Source organism: Thamnophis sirtalis, unplaced genomic scaffold (assembly GCF_051295495.1).
Source record: "Thamnophis sirtalis isolate CommonGarterSnake01/CBP01778 unplaced genomic scaffold, rThaSir2_p1.2 scaffold_4, whole genome shotgun sequence".
Classification (NCBI taxonomy): Eukaryota; Metazoa; Chordata; class Lepidosauria; order Squamata; family Natricidae; genus Thamnophis; species Thamnophis sirtalis.
Window position 1 is genome coordinate 85,495,703 of NW_028261384.1, and position 21,418 is coordinate 85,517,120.

At 44.8% G+C, this 21,418-nt stretch overlaps 1 protein-coding gene and 1 long non-coding RNA gene across 2 annotated transcripts; one reads left to right on the forward strand and one right to left on the reverse strand.

The window, feature by feature from the left end:
• Positions 1-2,352: 2,352 nt before the first annotated feature.
• ARL4D (ARF like GTPase 4D) lies at positions 2,353-5,973 on the reverse strand. The gene is made up of 2 exons (XM_014058234.2): positions 5,863-5,973; positions 2,353-3,752 (listed from the first exon to the last, which is right to left on the reverse strand). Exon 2 carries the CDS (start codon positions 3,696-3,698, stop codon positions 3,099-3,101), a length of 600 nt encoding a protein of 199 aa, XP_013913709.1. The 5' UTR covers positions 3,699-3,752; positions 5,863-5,973; the 3' UTR covers positions 2,353-3,098.
• Positions 5,974-7,231: 1,258 nt separating this feature from the next.
• Positions 7,232-21,356, forward strand: LOC148045953 (uncharacterized). Its single transcript, XR_015696409.1, has 4 exons — positions 7,232-7,385; positions 9,233-9,341; positions 11,659-11,735; positions 21,184-21,356. It is a non-coding gene; the product is annotated as an uncharacterized LOC148045953 (long non-coding RNA).
• Positions 21,357-21,418: the final 62 nt, after the last annotated feature.

Below are 21,418 nucleotides of genomic sequence, written 5' to 3' on the forward strand. Positions count from 1 at the left end.
GTTTTCCAAGATATATCTATCTCCCTACCTGCACTACAAAGCATGTAAAGACAGCATATTAGCATTGAACCAATTGCATACCAGAGATTGAACATCTGCCCAGGAGGATCATGAGTCAACAGGGCTAATCCTGGGAGTGGTGCCAGAGCAGGCTGGATTTGGAAAGCACTTATATAAGTGTTCTGGAGCAGGGTTAAACCCATTGCCCTCAATTCTCTTATGATCCAGCTGCTGCTTCCCATCCCATCCCCCTTATTTGAGCATTGCAAGGCAGTGCCTGTCTGGGCAATCATCTGAAATATACTTTCTCTCCTATATTTGCCCCAAGGAGAAAGAACCTATGCTGTGGGAGAATGCTATCAAGTTCAGAACCAAGCTCTTGACTATTAGACAGATCTTTCAGGCACTCAGTTTTGAAAATTTGAGAATTATTTTTAAAAGTATACCGCACAGTGCTAGGTACATTCTTCCTCCTCCTGATGCATTATTCTTCATAAATTACCTCTCATTTCCATAGAAAATGTTCTCTATGCAAAATCTACATAAAAAATCCTTTTGGTTAAAAGTCAAACAGAACTGTGAACAGAAGAGTTGCTCTGGGCTGTCCTTAAATTACAAACCTGAAACCACTTCTTAGCTATTGGTGTGGTGCAGTTTCAAAAAGACAGGTGTAGCAGTTTCTTGAATCATGCCCTCAAGAAATGAGGTACTGTACTATCACTCCCATCTTTGTACATGGCATCAGCTCAGTGTTTGAGAGATGCAAGCTGTATTCCCAAATGGTTTCAGGATGCTAAGTTGGAAAAGTCAGGGAATCACTAACACAAAGGGCTTCATTTGAACTGGGGCTTTCTTAGACTTTAGAACCTGTTTTAATAATGCCTCATTGCAGTCCTTCAGTGAGGAAAAAGGAATAGACATATCAAAAAAGAAAACCAAGTAGCTGTCACTCCACCATTGTATAAATCACAATTGGTTTTTCTTAGAGTTGGAATGAAGGGTCAAATTACTAATTTTTAAATGAATGTATCGGTAGCCTTCTAAATGTGTTTTAAACTTCAAGTTAGGGGCACACAAGGGCATCTCATTTTGGAAGTGCCTCTCAATAGGTCACTTCTAGTATTTTGAAATTCTTTGGAAAGAGAAGTCTTTTCCTGCACTGTTCCGTTCTCTCGTGTCCAGAAATGAAACCTTTAGAAGCAAATGGAAAAGGTATACATAATTTTGGACAGGATAACTAAGTATTTTAAAATATATATTCAGGAGTCCTTGTGAGCTGGATTGTAATGGGGATATTTGAAAAAGATGTTTACTGAAAGATTTCTCCCACTCAGTAACCATTTCCAAGTTAATGTCATCTTTGATATGTTAAACCTAAAAAAAGGTATAATTTCCACCCTACAAGGTTGTTACCCAACATATTTGGGAGGGTATCAACTTAAAAAAACCTGCTATAAACTAAGCAATAATTTCAGCTGAAACCAAATAACAATCCAGCAAGAATTTCATTGGGAAGAATTGGAGCTAGTGGTTAGACTGCCACAGCAGACTGCAAAAAAACGTGCAAGATATGCCCAATTTAAAATGAAGAAGCACAAATGTTAACTCTTTACCCATCAGCAAAACAACTTATTTTTGATAATGTAAAAAAACTTGATCTAAATTATGAATTAATATTATCTTCACTATAAACATGTTTTTGCAAAATGAATCTGGAAAGTCATGTTTCTACCAATTGCATTAATAGCATTGCATCAAGCTTCTTAGATGGTAAATTTCTTTTGGTTTCAAAACAGATCACGTAAAATTTTACTTGATCTGATTGATGGAAACTAGAACTACTGGGAGCACCACTGTGCCTAAGGACAATGCTCTCTTTGCCCTTCAGCCTAGATATGAGTTGTCTGACTAGAGTGATTATGTGCTTAGAAAAACATTATACATATTCAATTTTGTCTACCGAAGCAAAGAAAATATAAAGATAAATGGAAAAAGTTTTTAAAAAACTCACAGTATGAAGTTACTGAATTTATTAATTGTATGCAGTTGCATTTTATTCTTGTAACATTTTTTTTTGCTTTATTAAATTACTCTTTACTGTGTAAGAGGAACCTAGGCATTGAAAAATTCATTTGGAAGTTCTGCCTCAATTAAAACTCTTTGTCAAAGTATAAGCCAAATGCCACATCTAGTTTTCTGGTAGTTGTGCTTGGAAGTGGGAAGTATTATCAGAAAAGAAACACCTGCAATTTTAGAGCCATTCATGATCCTCTCATTTCATGAACTGCTCTATCCCTTTACCTTTCTCTCCAAACATAACATTCAAAGACAATTCATCTTCTCAGACAAAGCTATATCCAACATTTTATTTCTGAAATGTTCTATGCCAAAGCTTTAGTCTATCTGGGAATAAGGCATACTTCGCTCTTAAGGAGATGGAGGAGTTGCTGTTTCATTTAAAAAAACAAATAGAGACTCCCATAATTAGAACAAGAGAGGGATTCAAGAAAATATAAACAGTTGCAGCTGCTTTTCCTCATTCTTCTTGTTCCATGTAATCTGCAAATGCTGAGAAGAGTGACATCTATATAGTGCCTTGAGGTCCAGCAGGGCTTTGCTGAAGGTGAAAGGTTACTGGTCCTTCCAGAAAATAACATCTAATGCTTGCTTTTTCCCAAAAAAGTTAGTAGCCTCTCCACACTCCAGTTGTCTGACTAATATATTGAAGATGACAAAGATGCTTTACCTAAGTCCACAATCAAACTGTTTAATTTAAGTTATGCTTTCTGTAAAAAACAAGAGTCTTTGAAAAGAGCCCAAGAAGATATTTTTTAAAGGTAAAGTTAAGTATGAAAGGATTGCTGAACTCATAGAGCACAACCCTCTACTTTGAAAAAAGTTTCTCCTTCAGTCTGGACAGATGCTCATTCTCTTTAGGGTAACAGGAAAGTAGAAATGATAAATGTCTAGATATTCAACAACTCATTTGTCCAATAATTAAAAACCACCAAGGAAGAAACTGAAGACTTGGTTCATTAGTTGCCATGAATCATGCTTGGAATGATTACTAACTTTTGTCCAGGTGGAAACATTGTTTCTCAGCACTTCTTCTTACCATTACGAAGGAGTTTTTTGCGTTTGAGAATCATTTCATACAGTTTTTCCAGGGCTGGCTGGAGGCCTAGACCACTAATGGCACTGCAACCTTGGATGTGGCTCAATGTTGAAGTGTACAGTTCATGTAAGCCAAGGTGCTTCTCTACCTCAGCTACAGAGAGTGCATGAGACACATCCTGTTTATTGGCCAGCACAAGCACAGGGATTCCCTGGTTGTCTGAGGAATGGGCAATTTTATGCAATTCAACTCGAGCCTCTTCCAAACGTTCAACTTCTGCTGAGTCCACTACAAAAACAACCCCATCTGTTCGGCGCATGTAGGATTTCCAGAGAGGACGTAGCTTTTCCTGACCACCCACATCCCATACTTGGAAAGTAATGATGCGAGAGGTTCCCAGTGGCACCCGGATCTTCTCCATGTTGAAGCCCTTGGTAGGTGCACTCTTGATAAACTCCTGAAACTTCAGACGGTAAAGCAGAGATGTTTTGCCAGCTGCATCTAATCCAACTACGACCACATGCAGAGCCTGCAAGTGAGGTAGGAAAGGAGGTACAGGTGCCAACTGATTCCCCATAGTCATTGAATTGACATCAAATCTTGAAAAACACCAATAGATGATCACTGCTCACGGCAGCTAAGAAATTGTGACAACAAGAAGAGTTAGAGTTAATAATTTAAATCCATGAAAATATACAGCAATTCTATTGAGCTAGCTATGCATGGATATTATTTAAAGATGTAATTTTAAACTTCATCATCCTAGCATTTGCCACATATGCGGGGTCTATTATTTTGGATATTAAGAACAAAACTGATGTAGTTTTTCTTCAGGGCCTATATCATGTATGCGGATATTCTTCAGATATCCAAAATAAATCAAAATTAACTTGAACTCTAAAATTAACAGAACTTTACATTGACCTGACATATAATAAAGAAGCCACCTACAGAATAGCTATGGTGGCATTCCTTTGCAACAAAAAGGAGATGCAGAGATTCCACAAATTCTGTTGAAAATTCTTAGTCAAGACTATTGCTAAAGATTCTTCTTTACAATCCACATTATAAAATTTTATGATCTCCAAAACTTCTACCTTTTCTTTGAGTTGGCCTAAAAAATTATTATCCTAAAACAAAATTTAGAATGTCTATAGCAAACATAATTATTTTTTACTTTTTGTATTATAAGATTTTTCCCATTTATTTTATTATACACACACACACACACACACACACACACACACAAACATACATACATATACACAAAAAAATTTCAGAAACAAAATGTGTTCTTGCACCTTAAATTCTACCCTGTTTCTCTGAAAATAAGACCTCCCCAGATAATAAGTCCAATTGGGCTTTTGCTGCATGCGCCAAAATAAGCCCTCCACCAAAAATAAGCCCTCCCCCAAAATGTTGCAACACAGCAGCAGCTATGAGGCGACCACATTCGCTGCTTCCTATACCTCAAAAATAATAAGATCTCTCCAAAAATTAGGCCAAGAGCTTATTTTGGGGGTCAAAAGAAAATAAGACCCTGTCTTACTTTTGGGGAAACACAGTAACAAATGCAAGTTAAATCCATTCTAATCAAATGGACTGGGACTTATGAAAAATGTTATTACTATATAAAATTTCATGAATTTAACTTAATCCAAACAGGCTTTAATGTATGTAGGGTACCAGAAAGTATTTTTGCTTTATTATTGTAAAGGACGAGCAAACAATCTCTCCCAATCCAGATAAATGCCAGAAGATAGATTATGATCAGCCAGAATTAAGTAATATCCCCTCCACAAATTTGGTTAACTCGTAACCCAAAAACAGGAATCAATTTTTGCCAAGAAGAATTTTCCAATCAGTTTTCAAAATACTATCAATTACAAACATGCATAAATTTACTATAAAACAAGGCTGTATCATGCTTTCTAATATAATATAATTGCTCTTAAGAGAAAGCAGGTACCCTTATATATAAGAGGAAAGGATATTTATATATACTGAGAAGAATAATTTTCCTTCCTTCCTAAACCCAGCTGGACTTGGGCCATTACAATCAGAATTTAGATATGTATGTTATATGCCTCTCAGCTAAAATCTAGCCCCTTGGACTCCCCCATTAATTATACAAAGAAAGAGCAAGGTTTGCACTCAGAAGCAGGCTAGAAAGCTGACAGACTGTAGGCTTCAAACCTAGCCCTGTCAACTGCAGGCGGCCTTTTTAGAATTAAGACAGCAATTTAAAAACGTGGACCGGCAAATTTTCAGCCCACAAATGCACCAGAGAAGTTGCCTGCACAGAAAGTTACTCCCTGGAGCTTGTTATTTTTTGCTTTCTTCCTACGATTAATTAAAAAAAAAAGAAGGTTTTTTTTAATTTTTGTTGTCTTAATTATAAACTACTTTAAAGAGACCTGGCTGCAAATCTCACGGAGCAGCCTCTATCAGGCAGGCGAGAGACGACCAAGCGATCCAAATCTTTTATCTCTGAGTTGCCAATTTCTTTTAGAGAATTTGAACAGTAGAAAAGATGCCCGCTTAGAGCCATCGCCCTGGATTTAGGTAACAACCACCGAGCGAGGGGAAGTGTGGTCTGTAATCACTCCTTGGAGAAAGGGAAATAACTCCTCAGTTTTTAATTTACAACACTATTCCGATTTCTAACATAAAATTAGTTTAGTACGAAAAATACACGCCGAGATCCAGACCAAGATCTGCCTAGCGAGAACTAGCGGGAACTTTACCTCCATCTGGGATCCCAGCTGACAACTGAACACCCGCAGTCCGCAAAAACCGAGCCGACACTGCAGAAACTCCTCACGCGACCAACCACCAGCTACTGAACGAGAAGCTGCGGTCGCGGGGAAAAGAAGGCGGGGCTTCTTTGGCACCAGTCAGCGTCTGTCTGGAGCGTGGATGGCTGCAAAGGGGCGGAGCCGATGCTGGCGTCGGGAGCAGGAGGGGGCCAACTAAAGGCTCGCGAGAGTCCCCGATCTTACTCCTCTCGGGCCAGGACTTGTTTGAAAGGGATGTGAGGGCTGAGCGCGTCCTTGCGGTATGATTTACTTTTAGTTCCCAAATCTGTACCTTAATCCAGGGTTATGTGAAAGAACAAAATAAAGCCACAGCGTGTCCCCGGGCAGGTGTGCAAAATTTATCCCCCCCCCCATCAGTCGCATAGTTTATTACATAGGGCAGGGGGTCCACAAACTTGGCAACTTTAAGACTCGTGGACTTCAACTCCCAGAATTCTCCAGCCAGGAGACTTCTAGGAGTTGAAGTCTACGAGTCTTAAAGTTGTCAAGTTTGAAGACCTTTGACATAAGGGCATTCACTGCCCGTTTTACTTCAAAGTGAAAAGTCCTGGGGCACTCTGAGCTCCCCACTCGCTTGTGAAAGGCATGAAATCAGGGTGGAGACAACACTCCAGAATATAGGCAAGCGGCTTCTTCCCTGGGAAATCGCTTTCCCAAACCCGAAATTTGGGACCAGCTATTCAAAGGAATTCCGAGTTACAGGCCACCTGCCTGTGTTCGCAAACATTTAGCCTTAAACCACGGTTTTCAGCCTAATGGGGTTTGGCTCGGTTCGTATAAACGCTACACTAGAAAAGTCTACGGGGCTTTCTTTTTGTGTGAAGTTAGTTCATAAACGTAGGTCTACACCTTTCTACTTCGCGAATCATCCTTGGAGACACTCAAGACTTCCATAATAACTCAAACACCGCTATTGGGAAAGAGGCTGGAAAGCCTTCTTCAACCAATCAGGCTGAGAAGGAATCATGATCCAGTGTTCAAAAACATGTGCTTAACATAATAATATCTTATTCTCCTGAGCAACCGTAGTCACTACTTCTTTCCCCAGCAAAGTGAGACGAAAATTTAAAGATCCTTACTAGACTCATGCTTTGAACTGTTGCCAAACTGCGCGCAACTCTTGTTAACTCCACAGTAAAGACTTACAAAGCTCACTCCTCTCCACCTCCCTCCTCGTTTTAAAGTACAAGAAAAATCGGGCTCTTGGTTTTCGCTGCTCTCTGGTGGCCAATTGTGTTACGTGCAGGAAGGAGCGGCTGGCGTCTCTTGAGTTGCCCGGCATCAGAGCATTGTGAGTTTTCACCTGCCCGTGAAACCCTCTGTCACTGCGACCAAGGCCGTGTGGTTTCTTCTCGCCAAGCCTCAGAATAACACATTGCAGAATGGCTGCCTACCATTGGGAAGCGCGCCGTAAGCAGATAATAATGGAGCACCGGCTGCGGCTGATGCAGGTGGTCGGAGTGGGGAAAAGTCCTGCACAGATAAAGGGGCAGCTACCGCCGAAGTGGGGTTGGGGGGTTGGGGCGGGCGTCAGGAGGATTAGGTAGACGCTAGTAAAATGGAGGGGTCGAATAACTTCCTGGTCATTGGAGGCCTGTTTTTAAACATGGTGATCTTCAAACTCCCAACGTTTTTAGGATAAGTTCTGGAAGGTGCTAAGATAGGTGATGAATCATAATGCATTTCTTTATCTTTAAAGCGGAACAAACCTAAGCAGGAGGGCCTCCATGGAAATTGCCCTGTTTTAAGAGTGGGCACTTCTAATCCAGGATTTTACTGCATTTGATAATCCTCTGACTTCAACAGTTTCCCTATCTTTTCTTATCACCTATGTTGTCATAAAGTAGGCTTACTAAAAAAAGACAAAATATCTGCACAAACTGTTTTGACTAATGAGACTTGCTCACTAGAACCCCCCCCCCCCATCCCAGAATACTGTGCTGAGTTGATGTTTTCGATCTCTCTTTGGGTGGCATAAAACAAAACTAGCCTGATATTTGTAGCCCCTGCAGATTCCTTCTATCTCTATTGCTTTGTTTACTGTCACCATCATTACTAAGATAGTGAGAAAGCCTTTCTAGTTTTATATACCTTAACACTACCTTGGTGAGAATAAGAAATAAATACTTTAGTAGTTATATAAATGAGTAATGCAGTGGATGAAACTAAGACAGCATCTTGTGAATGTGGTAGAAAATACCGGGATATATTTGCATCTTGGTTAGGTGTAAGTAGGGAAAGACTTGGGTCAACCCGTCTTCTGGACTTACACTAGTATTTGTTCCTGGTTGCATTGGTGTTGAAAGGCCCAGCCATGTCAGGGTTTTAAGAGACTTATCTTGTGATTCTGGGATGTGACAAGCTGCCTCTCTTCAAAGCAAAGTACATGCGCTTTGCTCATAGTAGACCTGGCAATTTGTTTTCCTGGCATTTTTGGATGTGGGCTGGGAAAGCCCCTGAAGGAAGAAGGGCTTAAAGAAAAGTTGGGTGCCAGGCACTAAAGGGGAGAAAAACATAATCAGAAACCATATGGTAAAGAAATTAGACCAGAGAAAGGAAGAATAATGAAATACACAGGATGCAGAAAACAGAATAATTTCAGAAAAAGTAGTATCTGTTTTTATAAAATGATCTATAAAAATAAAGGAGAAAATATAGATTGAATTAACCAGCAACAGAACAAGAGAGGTGAGGAACTGAGAACAGGAGGCTTTAAAGAGATGAAAAAGAGTGGAGGAGCCAAAAGGCAGGCTAGGAGATATGTACCATTTCAATGTCAAGCAACCTTACCAAAAATGGGCAGCTTAAAGAGTTACATTTGAATTTGTGCATTTGAGTAGCATTATTAACCTGCAGGATTGATTGTTTCTTCATAAATAGCTCTCATAAAAACTTTTCAAAATGTCATTTAGCAGGAAGCCAATTGATTGAGGTTGTTCACTATCTTATCTACCTCTCCAGTTTCTTCACAATGCTCTTCACTATTGCTCCATTTTATGTGAGATGTTTTATTTACAGCATCCCAGATTTTCATTTTTAAATTAAAGGAATCAGATAGGGCATGGAGCCTGGCAGACCTGGGCAAAGATGCCAAAACATTTTAAGAGACCAACTACAAATAGGCAATCAAAATTGTCATTGTAATATTTTCAATTAGCAACTCCCTGTGGGCAATTCCTTCTTAAGCACCAGGAAGGCTGCTGTTAGATTTCATTTTCTGAATTTGAACAGAAATTTGCCAAGAAATGCAATTTCTCAATTCTCATGCATGTGGGTTTTTTGCGGGGGATGGACATAGGAGAGCAGACCATCAGAAGAAAGTCAGCAACAAGTTCCAAAGGAGAAAACCTCAAGTTCCACTGTCCTTTTGTGCCCTAGCATGACGTCTCAGAATTTGCCACAAAAAGGTAAATAATTTAAAATATGTCACAAAAGGGGATAGATTGTTTTGCAGATAAATACAAAAGAAAGTACTTTAAATAATAATTTTTTGAACTGCCATGGACTTGCAGATATGGTAGACAATAACACCCATCCTCCCCAGCAAAGATAATTGATGTTATGCTTGTTTGGGATATGAGTTCTGTCCCACTCCATCTGGAGAATGGGGAAGGCTGGAATAGATTTTCAGTATACAGTATGGATAGGCAATTTTTTGGGACTAGACGTAGTTTTAGAATGTTGATAACTTGTGATGGTGACATTCAAAATATAGTTTTCCAATTATGCATTGTATCGTCCCAATGTGACTGAATGAGTTGCATTATTATATTTATTTTTCAGCACAGTATGCTAGTAGTGATAATTTAAGTTAGATTGCCTATAATTGATTTAATCCACATCCCAAGAAAGTTTCAAAAACCTTCGCACCTATATTTTTAAGAAGTGACCTCAATAAAATAAATGAGCTGAATTGTACAATAGTAGTTAAAAGGCTGAGGTAATGCTAAAGAGCAAGTCAAATTGCTATAGAATCTGTCCACCAGTAAATACATTTTCAGTATAATGTAGGACTAGTGGAAAAACAAAATAATTTTGATTTTAGTAGATGCTAAAAGTCAGAAAGCTTGTTGGTTAACACCTATTATCAGTTTCATTTGTATGGGGCAATATAGAAAATTTGAAGTGTGTGAATTGCCATCTATGAGCTACTTCTCCAAGTTATAAGAGGCTATTCAAAATTGTTACTTTGATAGCTCTTTAAGATAATAACAAATGAATTTTTTACATAAAAGCTACATTAATTTTTATAGAGATTGTGAATTGTTTGTAAATCTTTTCAACCACTTTCACTGGAGGCTTCTGCATAAAATTTTCAAAGGCAGCTGGTTAGCCAGCAACCTTTTCCAAAACAAGGGACCATATTTCATGGTTTTATATATTATGAAGTAGTCACTCTATCAGATTTATACCAAAAAAGAATTACTAGGTGTGTAGTGACACTTCTAAGCCTGAACATTGACACATTGCAGAAAAGGAAGTGTTTGATTAACCCAGATACAACAGTGAGATACCTGTGCATCTGGTTTAAGTAATGTAGTGCTTCTGGATGTTGTGGATTCCAACTCCTTCTGCTACAACCAGCAGTGCCAACAGCAAAAGATGGTAGAATTGTAATTTAAAACTTCTAAGGAGGTACCTTGCTTTACCTCTCTTCTTCAATTAAGCCTTGCAAAATAAACTCTCAAATTTTGTTCTTCAGATGATCTGGACTAGCATTCCCAGAAACCCCAGATAAGTACACAGAAGTCATATTTCAAAACAATTGGAATTACCATTTTAGTTCTACCTTACATATTTTATATTGGTAATACAAACCTTAGTATTTTAATTCAAAATTATGAGAGCAAGATTGACTTAATAAATTTATTTCCCATCAACAAAGTGAAAAGACAGGCTTGGTTCACAGAGCTCAAACCGTTAAATATAACTAATAGTCCTGCTATTTGGTTGAGTTTACATAATACAGTAATAATCCATACATCAGAGTACCATATTTTAACTTACAATGTTTAGTGAACATGATAGTATGAGGATAGAACATGTTTAGTATGAGATCATGTAATGGAGTACTGTATGCTGCCCAAACCCAGGAAATATAGTTAATTAGATAAAACTGTAGATAAGCATACCATGTGAACAGCTTTACCAAGTATACCACTGATCTTTTTCAGAAGAGAACTTTATTTCTTGGATATTGAAAGATGATGCTAGTCCATTATGCACTGATAGTCCATGCAGTTTTTTTTGTCAACATTTTTGAAAGTGGTTAGTCTCCTTGCTAAGTCTGAGAGGAAGTGACTGGCCCAAGGTTACCCAACTCTCTTCATGCCTAAGGAAAGACTAGAAGTCACAGTCTCTTGGTTTCTATACCTTAATTGCTACACAAAACTGGTTCTGATAGATATGTTCTAATAGTTTGTGTTGACTTTACAAGATGTGCAAGGAAACCTCATAACATAATCATGCAACAGATAAGAAAAGTAAAAAGGATGGCAGAGTTCCATATGACTAGACTTTCTTTTCTCTGAGAAATACTACAAATTAAATCTGCCTAAAATTGCATTATCCGCACTTTATATAACTTTCCCCCACTCCTACCTGCACCTCTGATTATATCATTACTATATTTTCAATGTGGTCAATTTTATATGAAAGAAGTAATTATAGAACGATCTATGAAACCATCTGTACCGCCTGAATAAATTCACTCCTTATTTGCAGAGGTCACACAGGATCGTTGCCTATGCCAGACAGAGCATATTCCAAGTCAAAGTGGTAAACTACTCAAACGATATACGGTAAGATGTTAGAGGTAAAGGATGGGTTTTTCTTCCTTGCATGGAAAATCTGCTGGAGATCTATTTATCCCCAGATCTGAAATGAAGCCCATTTCACTCTAGTTCAGGAATGTTGCACTTTTTAAAAGAAAGTGCTATTGGACAATTTAGATGTTTAGTTTTCCAGTGGAAGAAAGGGAGAGGTCACGTGTGGGTATTCTCAAAACCTGATTGGTCCAAAGACTGAGAGAAAAGCTCTTAAATGCTCCTTCCTTCTCCTTATTTCCCAGTTTCCTCTCAGTCTTTTGGTCCAAGCACTGTTGAGTTATTACTAGGTAGGAATTAATTTATTGATACAGATCTGTAATTCGATTAATTGACAACTCTAAATTTCTAAATTTCTTCAAATTCTGCTATGAGCCCAAGGGACAGTCCTTTCTGCCTTGCGTGGTCGGGGAGAGCCCCATGGGGCATTGCCCTCCCTCTCCGCGGGCCTCGAGTCTTAATCATATCCCTGGGCTAGCGGGGGTGATGAGCTCAAGCGCAGTTTCGGGAGCCTTCTGGACAGCGAATGGCAAAACTAGAGGCTTCGGATTATCGGCGCTCACAGAGAGTGCGTGAAAAAGCTCCGCTCAGTCACCGCCTCCAAATAGGACGGCTGCTGGCATCCACGCTGTCCCAGGCTTCAGAGAAACCGCAAAGCCATTTTCTAGGACAGGCAAGCCTCGCCATGGAACTTTCAAGATAGGAGCAGTTCTATCCCATGCGGGAGATGAATGGCTGCGACGTTTGAGAGCCAGTGGTGGCTGCCATTGACGCAAGATGAGCGCCCGGAGTTCCGTCCGCCATTTTGGGATGCCATGTGCGGAAGGCCTCTAACGGCCATGTGGGCAATAGAAAAGGCCTCAGTCCGTAGAGACAGTTTTAAAACAACCTGCAAAGCTCCCGAAGGTCCAGGCTCCGGCGGGGCCTACAGAGGCCTTATCTATTCACGTGAGTGGGGCGATGGAGGCGAGACCAGAGGTTACTCAAGGCCCGGTAGAGACTTCCATGGCGGTTGGGGAGGACCAGGGCCAGGGTTCTATAAGCAGGGCACCTGTAGCCAAAACCATGACGACTCAGCGCCAATCCAGAGCCATAACGAGGGAGGAGGCAAGAAGACAGAAGGCCCTGGAGAAAACTTTTGCCAGGGTCGAGAAGCAAGCCCAATCAACCAGGCCCAGATCGACCAGCAGATCCAGATCCCAAGGTCAAGCCTTCATCTAACCAATCAGGTTCTCCAAGGGGGTTCAGCCCATCCTCTCCTTCTGTCTCCCCATCTAGATCCCATGCTTATTCCAGGCAGGGAGTGTCCCCTTCTCCTTCTGCTTCCCCGGAACCAGCATGGAGGGCGGCTGTGGACCCATTGGAGGGCACCTCCAGAGCACACTATCCTGCATGTAGATTGGCTCCACAAGATCCTGGCTCCTCTCATGAGGACCTAGAGGACCTGGAACACCTCCAGGAGAGCATTGCAGCTCATTTCAGCGTCCATTTCCCGGGGCATTGCCCAGAGACAGGAGCTCCCACTCTTCTAGAGCTCAGGCCAGCCACAACCTGCAGTATCACAGGGCTCCCTCCCCACCCATGGTCAGTGAGGGATCCATCCAGTGAGGCTTTTCCCTGCGTTTTCCACCTGCCATCTGACGCCCCCCTACTGTGGCATTTTAACTCCTGGCCACCTCTGGTTGCGGATTTTGGACTTTCAGACCCGCTAGCTCAGTCCCATCTGGCTTTAAACATTATCAACACTACCTCCTGCCATTATCCCTGGGTCTCTATCTGGGATAGCGCTTGTGGAAGAAGGCCCCCTGCTTTCCTCAATTGTTCCGGACTCTTTGGACCTATTCAGACCTGTAGAAGAGGGGGACACGAGTTACGCCCCTGTATACCTTCTCTGGACCATAACTGGATGCTAATTATTGTAACTATTCTAACCATCTCGATTACTGAGAGCCACTTGGCTCTGCCTGGACTCGCACCCTAATCAACTGCGCAATCTATCTTTTTCTTCCTTTTCTCTACCTCTTCTCTTCTTACTTTGTATGGGATATGCTAGGGGTATGTATGTAACTGAACGAATGATCCCACTTTTATTGCCATTATTGTTGTACTTTCTGTGTTTTTTAACTATTACGTGGGGACTGTTTGGGGGAGTCTTTGAGTATGTATGATTCGGAGGGCCTGCCGGGAGTGGCGGGGGCTATGGGGGTGGTTGAGGGGACCAGAGACACAGGAGAGGGTCGGGGTATTGCGGTCGTAACAGGGAGGGGCAGATACGGCGGGGACTTTAGGGCAGGCCATTACCGGGGAAGGAGGGTTCGCTACATTGCAGAGATCCCTCCTTCCGGCCCTAGGAGTCCCACTCCAAGACCAGATGGCGTGAGTAGTCAGGACCCTGGTCTCAGGCTGTTGTCGCTAAATGCCAGGTCTGTTGTCCATAAAGCTCCTCTCGTCCGGGACTTAATTTTAGACGAGAGGGCAGACCTGGCATGTATTACTGAAACCTGGCTGGGCCCAGAGGGAGGAGTCCCCCTTGTAGAGCTGTGCCCAGAAGGATTTCAGGTGCTGCATCAGCCAAGAGCCCAGGGAAGGGGTGGGGGTGTGGCCGCCGTTATCCGGGAGTCGTTAGTTCCTCGTAGGGTCCCTGCTCCGGAGATTGTCGGGTGTGAGTCTTTGCTGTTAAAGTTGGACCTCAAGGGTCAAGTGGGTCTGCTGCTAACGTACCTGCCTCCCAACAGCGTTGCAGCAGCCCTCCCCTCGCTCCTCGAGTCGGTAGCCGAGCTGGCAATTGAGTTCCCTAGGTTGATGGTCCTGGGGGACTTCAATTTGCCGTCGCTCGGTGAAAACTCTGATGGGGCGCAGGAGTTCATGGCCTCCATGACAGCCATGGGCTTGACCCAAGTAATCCGAGGCCCAACCCATTCAGCGGGACACATGCTTGACCTTGTATTTCTCTCGGAGCAGTGGATTTGTGATCTTGGTCTGAGGGGGAGCGACATCATACCCCTGTCGTGGTCAGACCACTGCCTACTGAGGCTCGACTTCCGGAGGCCAAACCCCCACTGTAGGGAGGAGGAACCGACCAGGTGGTTCCGCCCCAGGCGCCTTATGGAGCCGTTAAGGTTCCAGACAGAGCTTGGGGTTATTCCTGACACTCTCGCCCACAGTCCGGTGGAGACTCTGGCTGCTGCGTGGCACTCGGCAGCGTCGGAGGCCCTCGACCGGATTGCGCCACTGCGGCTCCTCCGAGGCAGCGGATCCCGGAGACCCCCTTGGTTCACCGAGGAACTCCGGGAGATGAAGCGCCGGAGGAGATGCCTAGAGCACCGTTGGAGGTCCGATAAGTCCGAATCGAACCGAGCAATGGTAACCACCTGCACCAGGGAATACACCAGGGCTCTTAGGGCAGCAAAAAGATCTCACATAGCCACCCTGGTTGCATCCGCTGAGTCCCGTCCAGCCGCCCTGTTTAGGATAACCCGCTCCCTATTGAACAAAAGGGAGGCGGGGGAACCCTTGCAGGGCAGAGCTGAAGAGTATGCCCAATTCTTAGCGGACAAAATTGCTCGGTTTCGGTCGGACTTGGACTCCACCCCCGCAGTTCCAGCCGAGACACAGGGGGACCAAGTAGAACAGCTCTGGGTTGAGTTTCAGGATGTTACCCCCGGGGATGTGGACAAGGCCATGAGAGCTGTAAGTACCTCCACCTGTGTTCTGGATCCGTGTCCCTCATGGCTGGTCACGAACTGCAGTGAGGTGACACGAGGCTGGATCCAGGCGGTTGTGACCGCCTCCCTTCAGGAGGGGAACTTCCCCGCCGCACTGAAAGCGGCGGTGGTGAGACCCCTCCTGAAGAAACCATCCTTGGATCCAGCTGTCCTTAATAGCTATCGCCCTGTCTCCAACCTTCCCTTCTTGGGGAAGGTTGTTGAGAAGGTGGTGGCCTTCCAGCTCCAACGGTCCTTGGAGGAAGCAAACTACCTAGACCCCTTCCAGTCAGGCTTCAGACCCGGTTACAGCACAGAAACCGCTTTGGTCGCATTGATTGATGATCTCTGGAGAGCCAGAGATGAAGGACATCCCTCCATCCTGGTCCTCCTTGACCTCTCAGCGGCTTTCAATACCATCGACCATGGTATCCTTCTGCGACGACTGCGGGAGGTGGGAGTGGGAGGCACCGTGCTACGGTGGTTCTCCTCCTACCTCTCGGACAGGTCGCAGTCGGTGTTAGTGGGGGGACAGAGATCGTCCCCTAGGCCCCTAAATTATGGGGTGCCTCAGGGTTCGGTCTTATCCCCCCTACTATTCAACATCTACATGAAACCGCTGGGAGAGATCATCCGCAGGCACGGGATTAGATACCATCAATATGCGGACGATACTCAATTGTATCTGTCCGCCCCGTGCCAACTCAATGAAGCGGTAGATGTGATGAGCCGGGGTCTTGAGGCCGTTATGGACAGGATGAGGGTTAACAAGCTTGTGCTCAACCCAGAAAAGACCGAGTGGCTGTTGTGTTTTCCTCCCAAAGATCTGACTAATATATCATCACTCAGGCTGGGGGGTCAAATTTTACACCCCTCAGAGAGGGTTTGCAACTTGGGAGTCCTCCTGGATCCGCAGCTGTCATTTGACCACCACCTAACGGCTGTGACCAGGGGGGCATTCGCCCAGGTTCGCCTGGTGCGCCAGTTGCGACCCTACCTGAATCGGGAGGCTCTCACAACAGTCACTCGGGCCCTTGTGATCTCTAGGCTGGAATACTGCAATGTGCTCTACATGGGGCTGCCCTTGAAGAGCATCCGGCGACTTCAGCTAGTGCAGAACGCAGCCGCGCGAGTGATCGCGGGTGCACCTCGATTCACCCGCATAACACCTATCCTCCGCGAGCTGCGCTGGCTGCCTGTCGATCTCCGGATGCGCTTCAAGGTGCTACTAATCACCCATAAAGCCCTACATGGCAGTGGATCTGGATATTTGAGAGACCGCCTTCTGCCAATTACATCCCTGCGACCAATAAGATCCCATAGACTAGGCCTCCTCCGCATTCCATCGGCCAGCCAGTGTCGGCTGGCAACCACAAGGAGGAGGGCCTTCTCAGCAGTAGCCCCGGTCCTTTGGAACGAGCTCCCTGTGGAGATTCGTACCCTCTCCACCGTCCAAGCCTTCCGCACAGCCTTGAAGAACTGGCTCGCCCGTCAGGCCTGGGGATAAGGATAGTTACCCCTCCCGAATGATGAATGTATGTTGCCTACCATTTTATTATATGTCTCTATCTTGTTGTTTGTATCCCCCCCTTCCCAGTTTTATGTGAGCCGCCCTGAGTCCCCTCAGGGAAAAGGGCGGCCTACAAATTCTAATAAAACTAAAAAAAAAAAAAAATCCTGGGGGAGAACAACCTCCATGACATGGGGTTCTTGGAGGACAAAGACACCGTTCCTCCGGACTCCCCCCCTCTTCCACGGGTCTTTTCCCCCCAGTGATGTTCAAAACCCTTTTACACAACGCCAGGAAGACCACCAAGATTTGAACTGGGGATCCTACGGTTCCCCCACCCAGACACCCAGATATGGCCATGTTTTCTAACACAGCCACGAACAAGGAGGAAATTCTAGCTCCTCCTCTGTTTATGGAAGTGGTAAAAACGCAGTGGGCTCGCCCTTCCAACTTTTCTAACCTGGGAAGCAATGACTGATGCTTCTACAATGTAGAGGAGGTCTTTGCTCAGGCCCTCTAATTGCCATTTATTGATACACCCATTGCAGCTTTAGTCGCCTCATCTCCGGTGGTCTCTGGGGATGCTGCAGATAAGATGAAGCCAGAGGACAAGCGGGCGGAACTTACTCTGCGTAGGATTTTAGAATTTTAATGCTTCTGCCTGGGCTGTAAAATCTGTGGCCACGGCCTCATATTTTAACCGCACCTGCGCCAGCTCCAGGATCACATACCAGGATGGGCACCTCCATCAGGATATTACTAAAATAATTGTGCCTCCCAATTTTCTGCTGATGCGACTCCGGACGCGGTCAAATTTGCCTCCAGCGCCTTGGCCACTTCAGTTACATCCCATCTTTTGCTGTGGTTACATAACTGGCAGATAGACAACAAGGTGAAATGGAACCTGGCAGCTGCCCCCTTCACCGGTCCCAAGCTCTTTGGGGAGGCTCTCGACTCCATCTTGGTCGAGAATAAAGATAAGAAAAAGGTTCTCCCATCTAACTCCAAAAAGGCTGAGACTCGGGCTCACCCTTATCATAGACCGTCAGCAACTGTACCAATCATTCAGGTCAGTCAGTCAGTATTCCCGGCCTACCTCCACATTCCTATTCTGCCAGCTCATCGCAGGTACCTGAGGTTCTCGCATGGAAACCTTCACAACCAATACAGGGCCCTCCCCTTCGGCCTGGCATCGGCCCCTCGCACATTCACAAAGGTCTTGGCGGCATTGGCGGCTCACCTAAGGTCCATTCCGGTGGTCCCTTCAGCTCACCATTCAGCGCCTTCAGTCCCTGGAGTTCTCAGTCAACTTCCCCAAATGTCACCTTTCTCCATCCACACACTTCACTTAGGGACGGTCATAAATTCAGTGTCAGGGATCATCCAACTGTCCCCGGACCATCAGTCTAGCCTCCACCAACTTGCCAGAACGGTTCACAAAAGTCTGTTAGTTTCCATACTGATCTTGTCGCAGTTACTTGGCAAGATGGTCTCTTGCATCGGGATAGTCCCATGGGCCAGACTCCATCTCCGTCCCCTCCAGTGGGCACTCATCCCCTTTCAGAAAAGGAGGATGAGCAACTCCCTCCAGACCATCTGCCTCCTAGTGGGAGCCCGAGCGTCTCTAAAGTGGTGGCTCTCCCCAGCCCTATGAAGGGGCTGCTCATTTTGGGAACCGGACAGAGTGACTGTGACCACAGATGCGAGTCTGTTCGGTTGGGGGGGCCCTGTTGGACCTCAGACTTACACAGGGCCGTTGGACTGCTTCAGACCTCCAACACATCATAAATTGGTTGGAGCTGAAGGCAGCGTGACTGGCCCTCCAACACTTCAAGGACTTTGTGAAGGGCCGTCACGTGCTCCTCCTGACAGACAATGTGGCCACAAAGGCCCACATAAACTGTCAGGGAGGGACGCATTCTCGAGCTCTCTGGCTGGAGGCGAGTACAACCATCAAGTGAACTGGCTAAGCTGGGTGATTCTGGACAATGGCGAGTGGCAGCTCCACCCAGACCTCTTTCGGGAGGTGTCAGAGATTCAGCTCTCCATTTGTGGACCTCTTTGCCACTCCGGCAAATTCTCAACTGCCACGATTCTTCTCCCATTTCCAGAGCCAAACAGCGGAGGGCACGGATGCCCTCAGAAGCAGATGCCTCCGGGCCTACTCTATGCCTTCCCTCCCATTCCTCTTATCCCAGGAACCCTCAGGAAGGTAGTGACTTTTTACAGAAAGGGCTGGACAATGGCCTATCGCATAACACCCTGCGTCAACAGGTAGTGGCATTATCTTCCGTCCTGGGGGGAGAGGGTTCTTCCTCTTTTTCCCATGTTCCTTTGATCAAACACTTCCTTAAGGAGGCAGCTAATCTCAGCCCCCCCCTCTTATCCACAGATTCCCGACGTGGGATTTTCCCCTGGTCCTCAGGGCTTTGACGGGGCCCCCATTCGAACCGATTAGGACTGTTTAAGTCCTTTAAGATTTAAGATTCCTGTCCCTTAAGGTAGCCTTTCTGGTGGCGGTCACTTCTGCCCATTGTATCTTAGAACTGGGCACCCTATCATCCAAAGATGACCTCTGTCAATTTCACCAGGATAGGGTAGTTCTTCAGCTTGACCCCACTTTTTTTCCAAAGGTGAACACCCCCTTCCACAGGGTACAGGAAATTATTCTGCCCAATTTTTGCCTGACACCTTCTAGCGATAGGGAGCAACTTTGGCATCGTTTGGATGTCCGGCGCGCCTTGCGTATCTATCTCAGGTGGACGGCGGAGGTGCGCAGGTCGGGCCCCTCTTTGTCTTTCAGCTGGGGCCATTGGGAGCCAGGGTATCCTCGGCCACCACTGGCCGATGGCTACGTCAGGCCATTGTAGGGGCCTACAAGGTGGTGGGTCAGCCTGCCCCGGCTGGGATTATGGCCCACTCCACTAGAAATGCTGCGACCACGGTGGCATGGGCCACCAAGGCACCATTCAAAGACATTTATCAGGTGGCTGCTTGGGCGTCCCCGACCCCCTTCATCCAGCACTATCGACTGGATGCATTCGCCTCAGCAGATGCTTCCTTTGGGTGTAGGGTCCTGCAGAGGGTGGCGGCTGAAATTCCCCTTGGGCCATAGTTCTCCCTCCCTGGGACTAATCTTGGGTAGGTCCCACATGTGACCCCTCCCTCTCTTCCACTGGAAAAAGAACGTTGGTCTTACCTGAATGTCTTTTCAGGGGAAGAGAGGGAGGGGTCACGACCTGCCCTAGTTAGCGTAAGGCAGGGCCAAGGATAGGACAGGGAGGTTCCAGGGGGGTGGGATTTCTCTGTATTAGGTTTCAGCTCCAGTGTTCACCATCAAGGAAACTGAGAAATAAGGAGAAGGAAGGAGCATTTAAGAGCTATTCTCTGAGTCTTTGGACCAATCAGGCTTTGAGAATACCCACACGTGACCCCTTCCTCTCTTCCCCTGAAAAGACACGTTAGGACCAACATTCTTTTTCTTTATGATCCTTTACTTCCCAAATAAAGGGAACACGCCTACTTCCCTGTTGCCCACCTGCTTTCAGAGTTTTCTTGCTAGAGTAGTGCCCAAAACTTTCCTGACCCATTTCATACAACCCTGGCTGCTATGAAAGTTTTAAATGCACCTTGAAGCCTTGAGAAATCAAGGTAATGGGAACAAAAGGTATGTTGTTGCCGAAGTCCATTTGACCACAGAAATGGCAATAGCAATAGTACGGACTTATATATCGTTCCACCGTGCTTTACAGCATTGTCTGGGCAGTTTGCAATGCCAACATATTATCCCAAACAATCTGGGTCCTCATTTTACCAACCTCAGAAGTATAGGAGGTTTGAGCCCTGTCAGGACCAAACTCAAGGCTGCAGGGAATACTACATTTTACTACATTTTTCACTGTTCCACCAGTTAAGTGGTGGTGTAAAACTCAAAATGCATTTTTCTGCATTGAAACTTTAGGTAAGATATTAAAGAAACTAGTTGTGAAACACTGCTCTCCTATATGTCCTTTGTCCTTTTCTATAAGGTTTCTGGCATTCTCTGTGGCTTGGTTTTAGTGATTCTATGGCCCATCACCTTTCTGTTCCTTTGACTAATGTACCTTTTCCATCTTCAGATTTGTTCTTCCAAACTGTTCTTACTATAACATATGGCTATGCGTAGGATGGGTTGCGGTGTTGGATTAATGGGCTATATTTTCTCTTCTAGTCAATAGACTACATACAACAGTGGTAACAAGAACTGAAAACTGCATGAAGAAATGTTCTGTAATTGCTGTAGGACAAAATGCCACCTGTCTGAGCTGAAAAGTCTGCCAGAGCATACAATGAAGATTAATCTTTTGAGAATTCTTCTAATAAAAGTTCTCTGGAGTCACAGTTCCACACTGCCTGCCTTTGTGCGAAACTTTGCTATGATGTCTCCCGACTTTTCTGCCTGAAAC

What these genes read in the sequence shown, in the direction of transcription:
- ARL4D (XM_014058234.2), bottom strand. Translation starts at nt 3,698, where the DNA reads ATGACTATGGGGAATCAGTTGGCACCTGTACCTCCTTTCCTACCTCAC.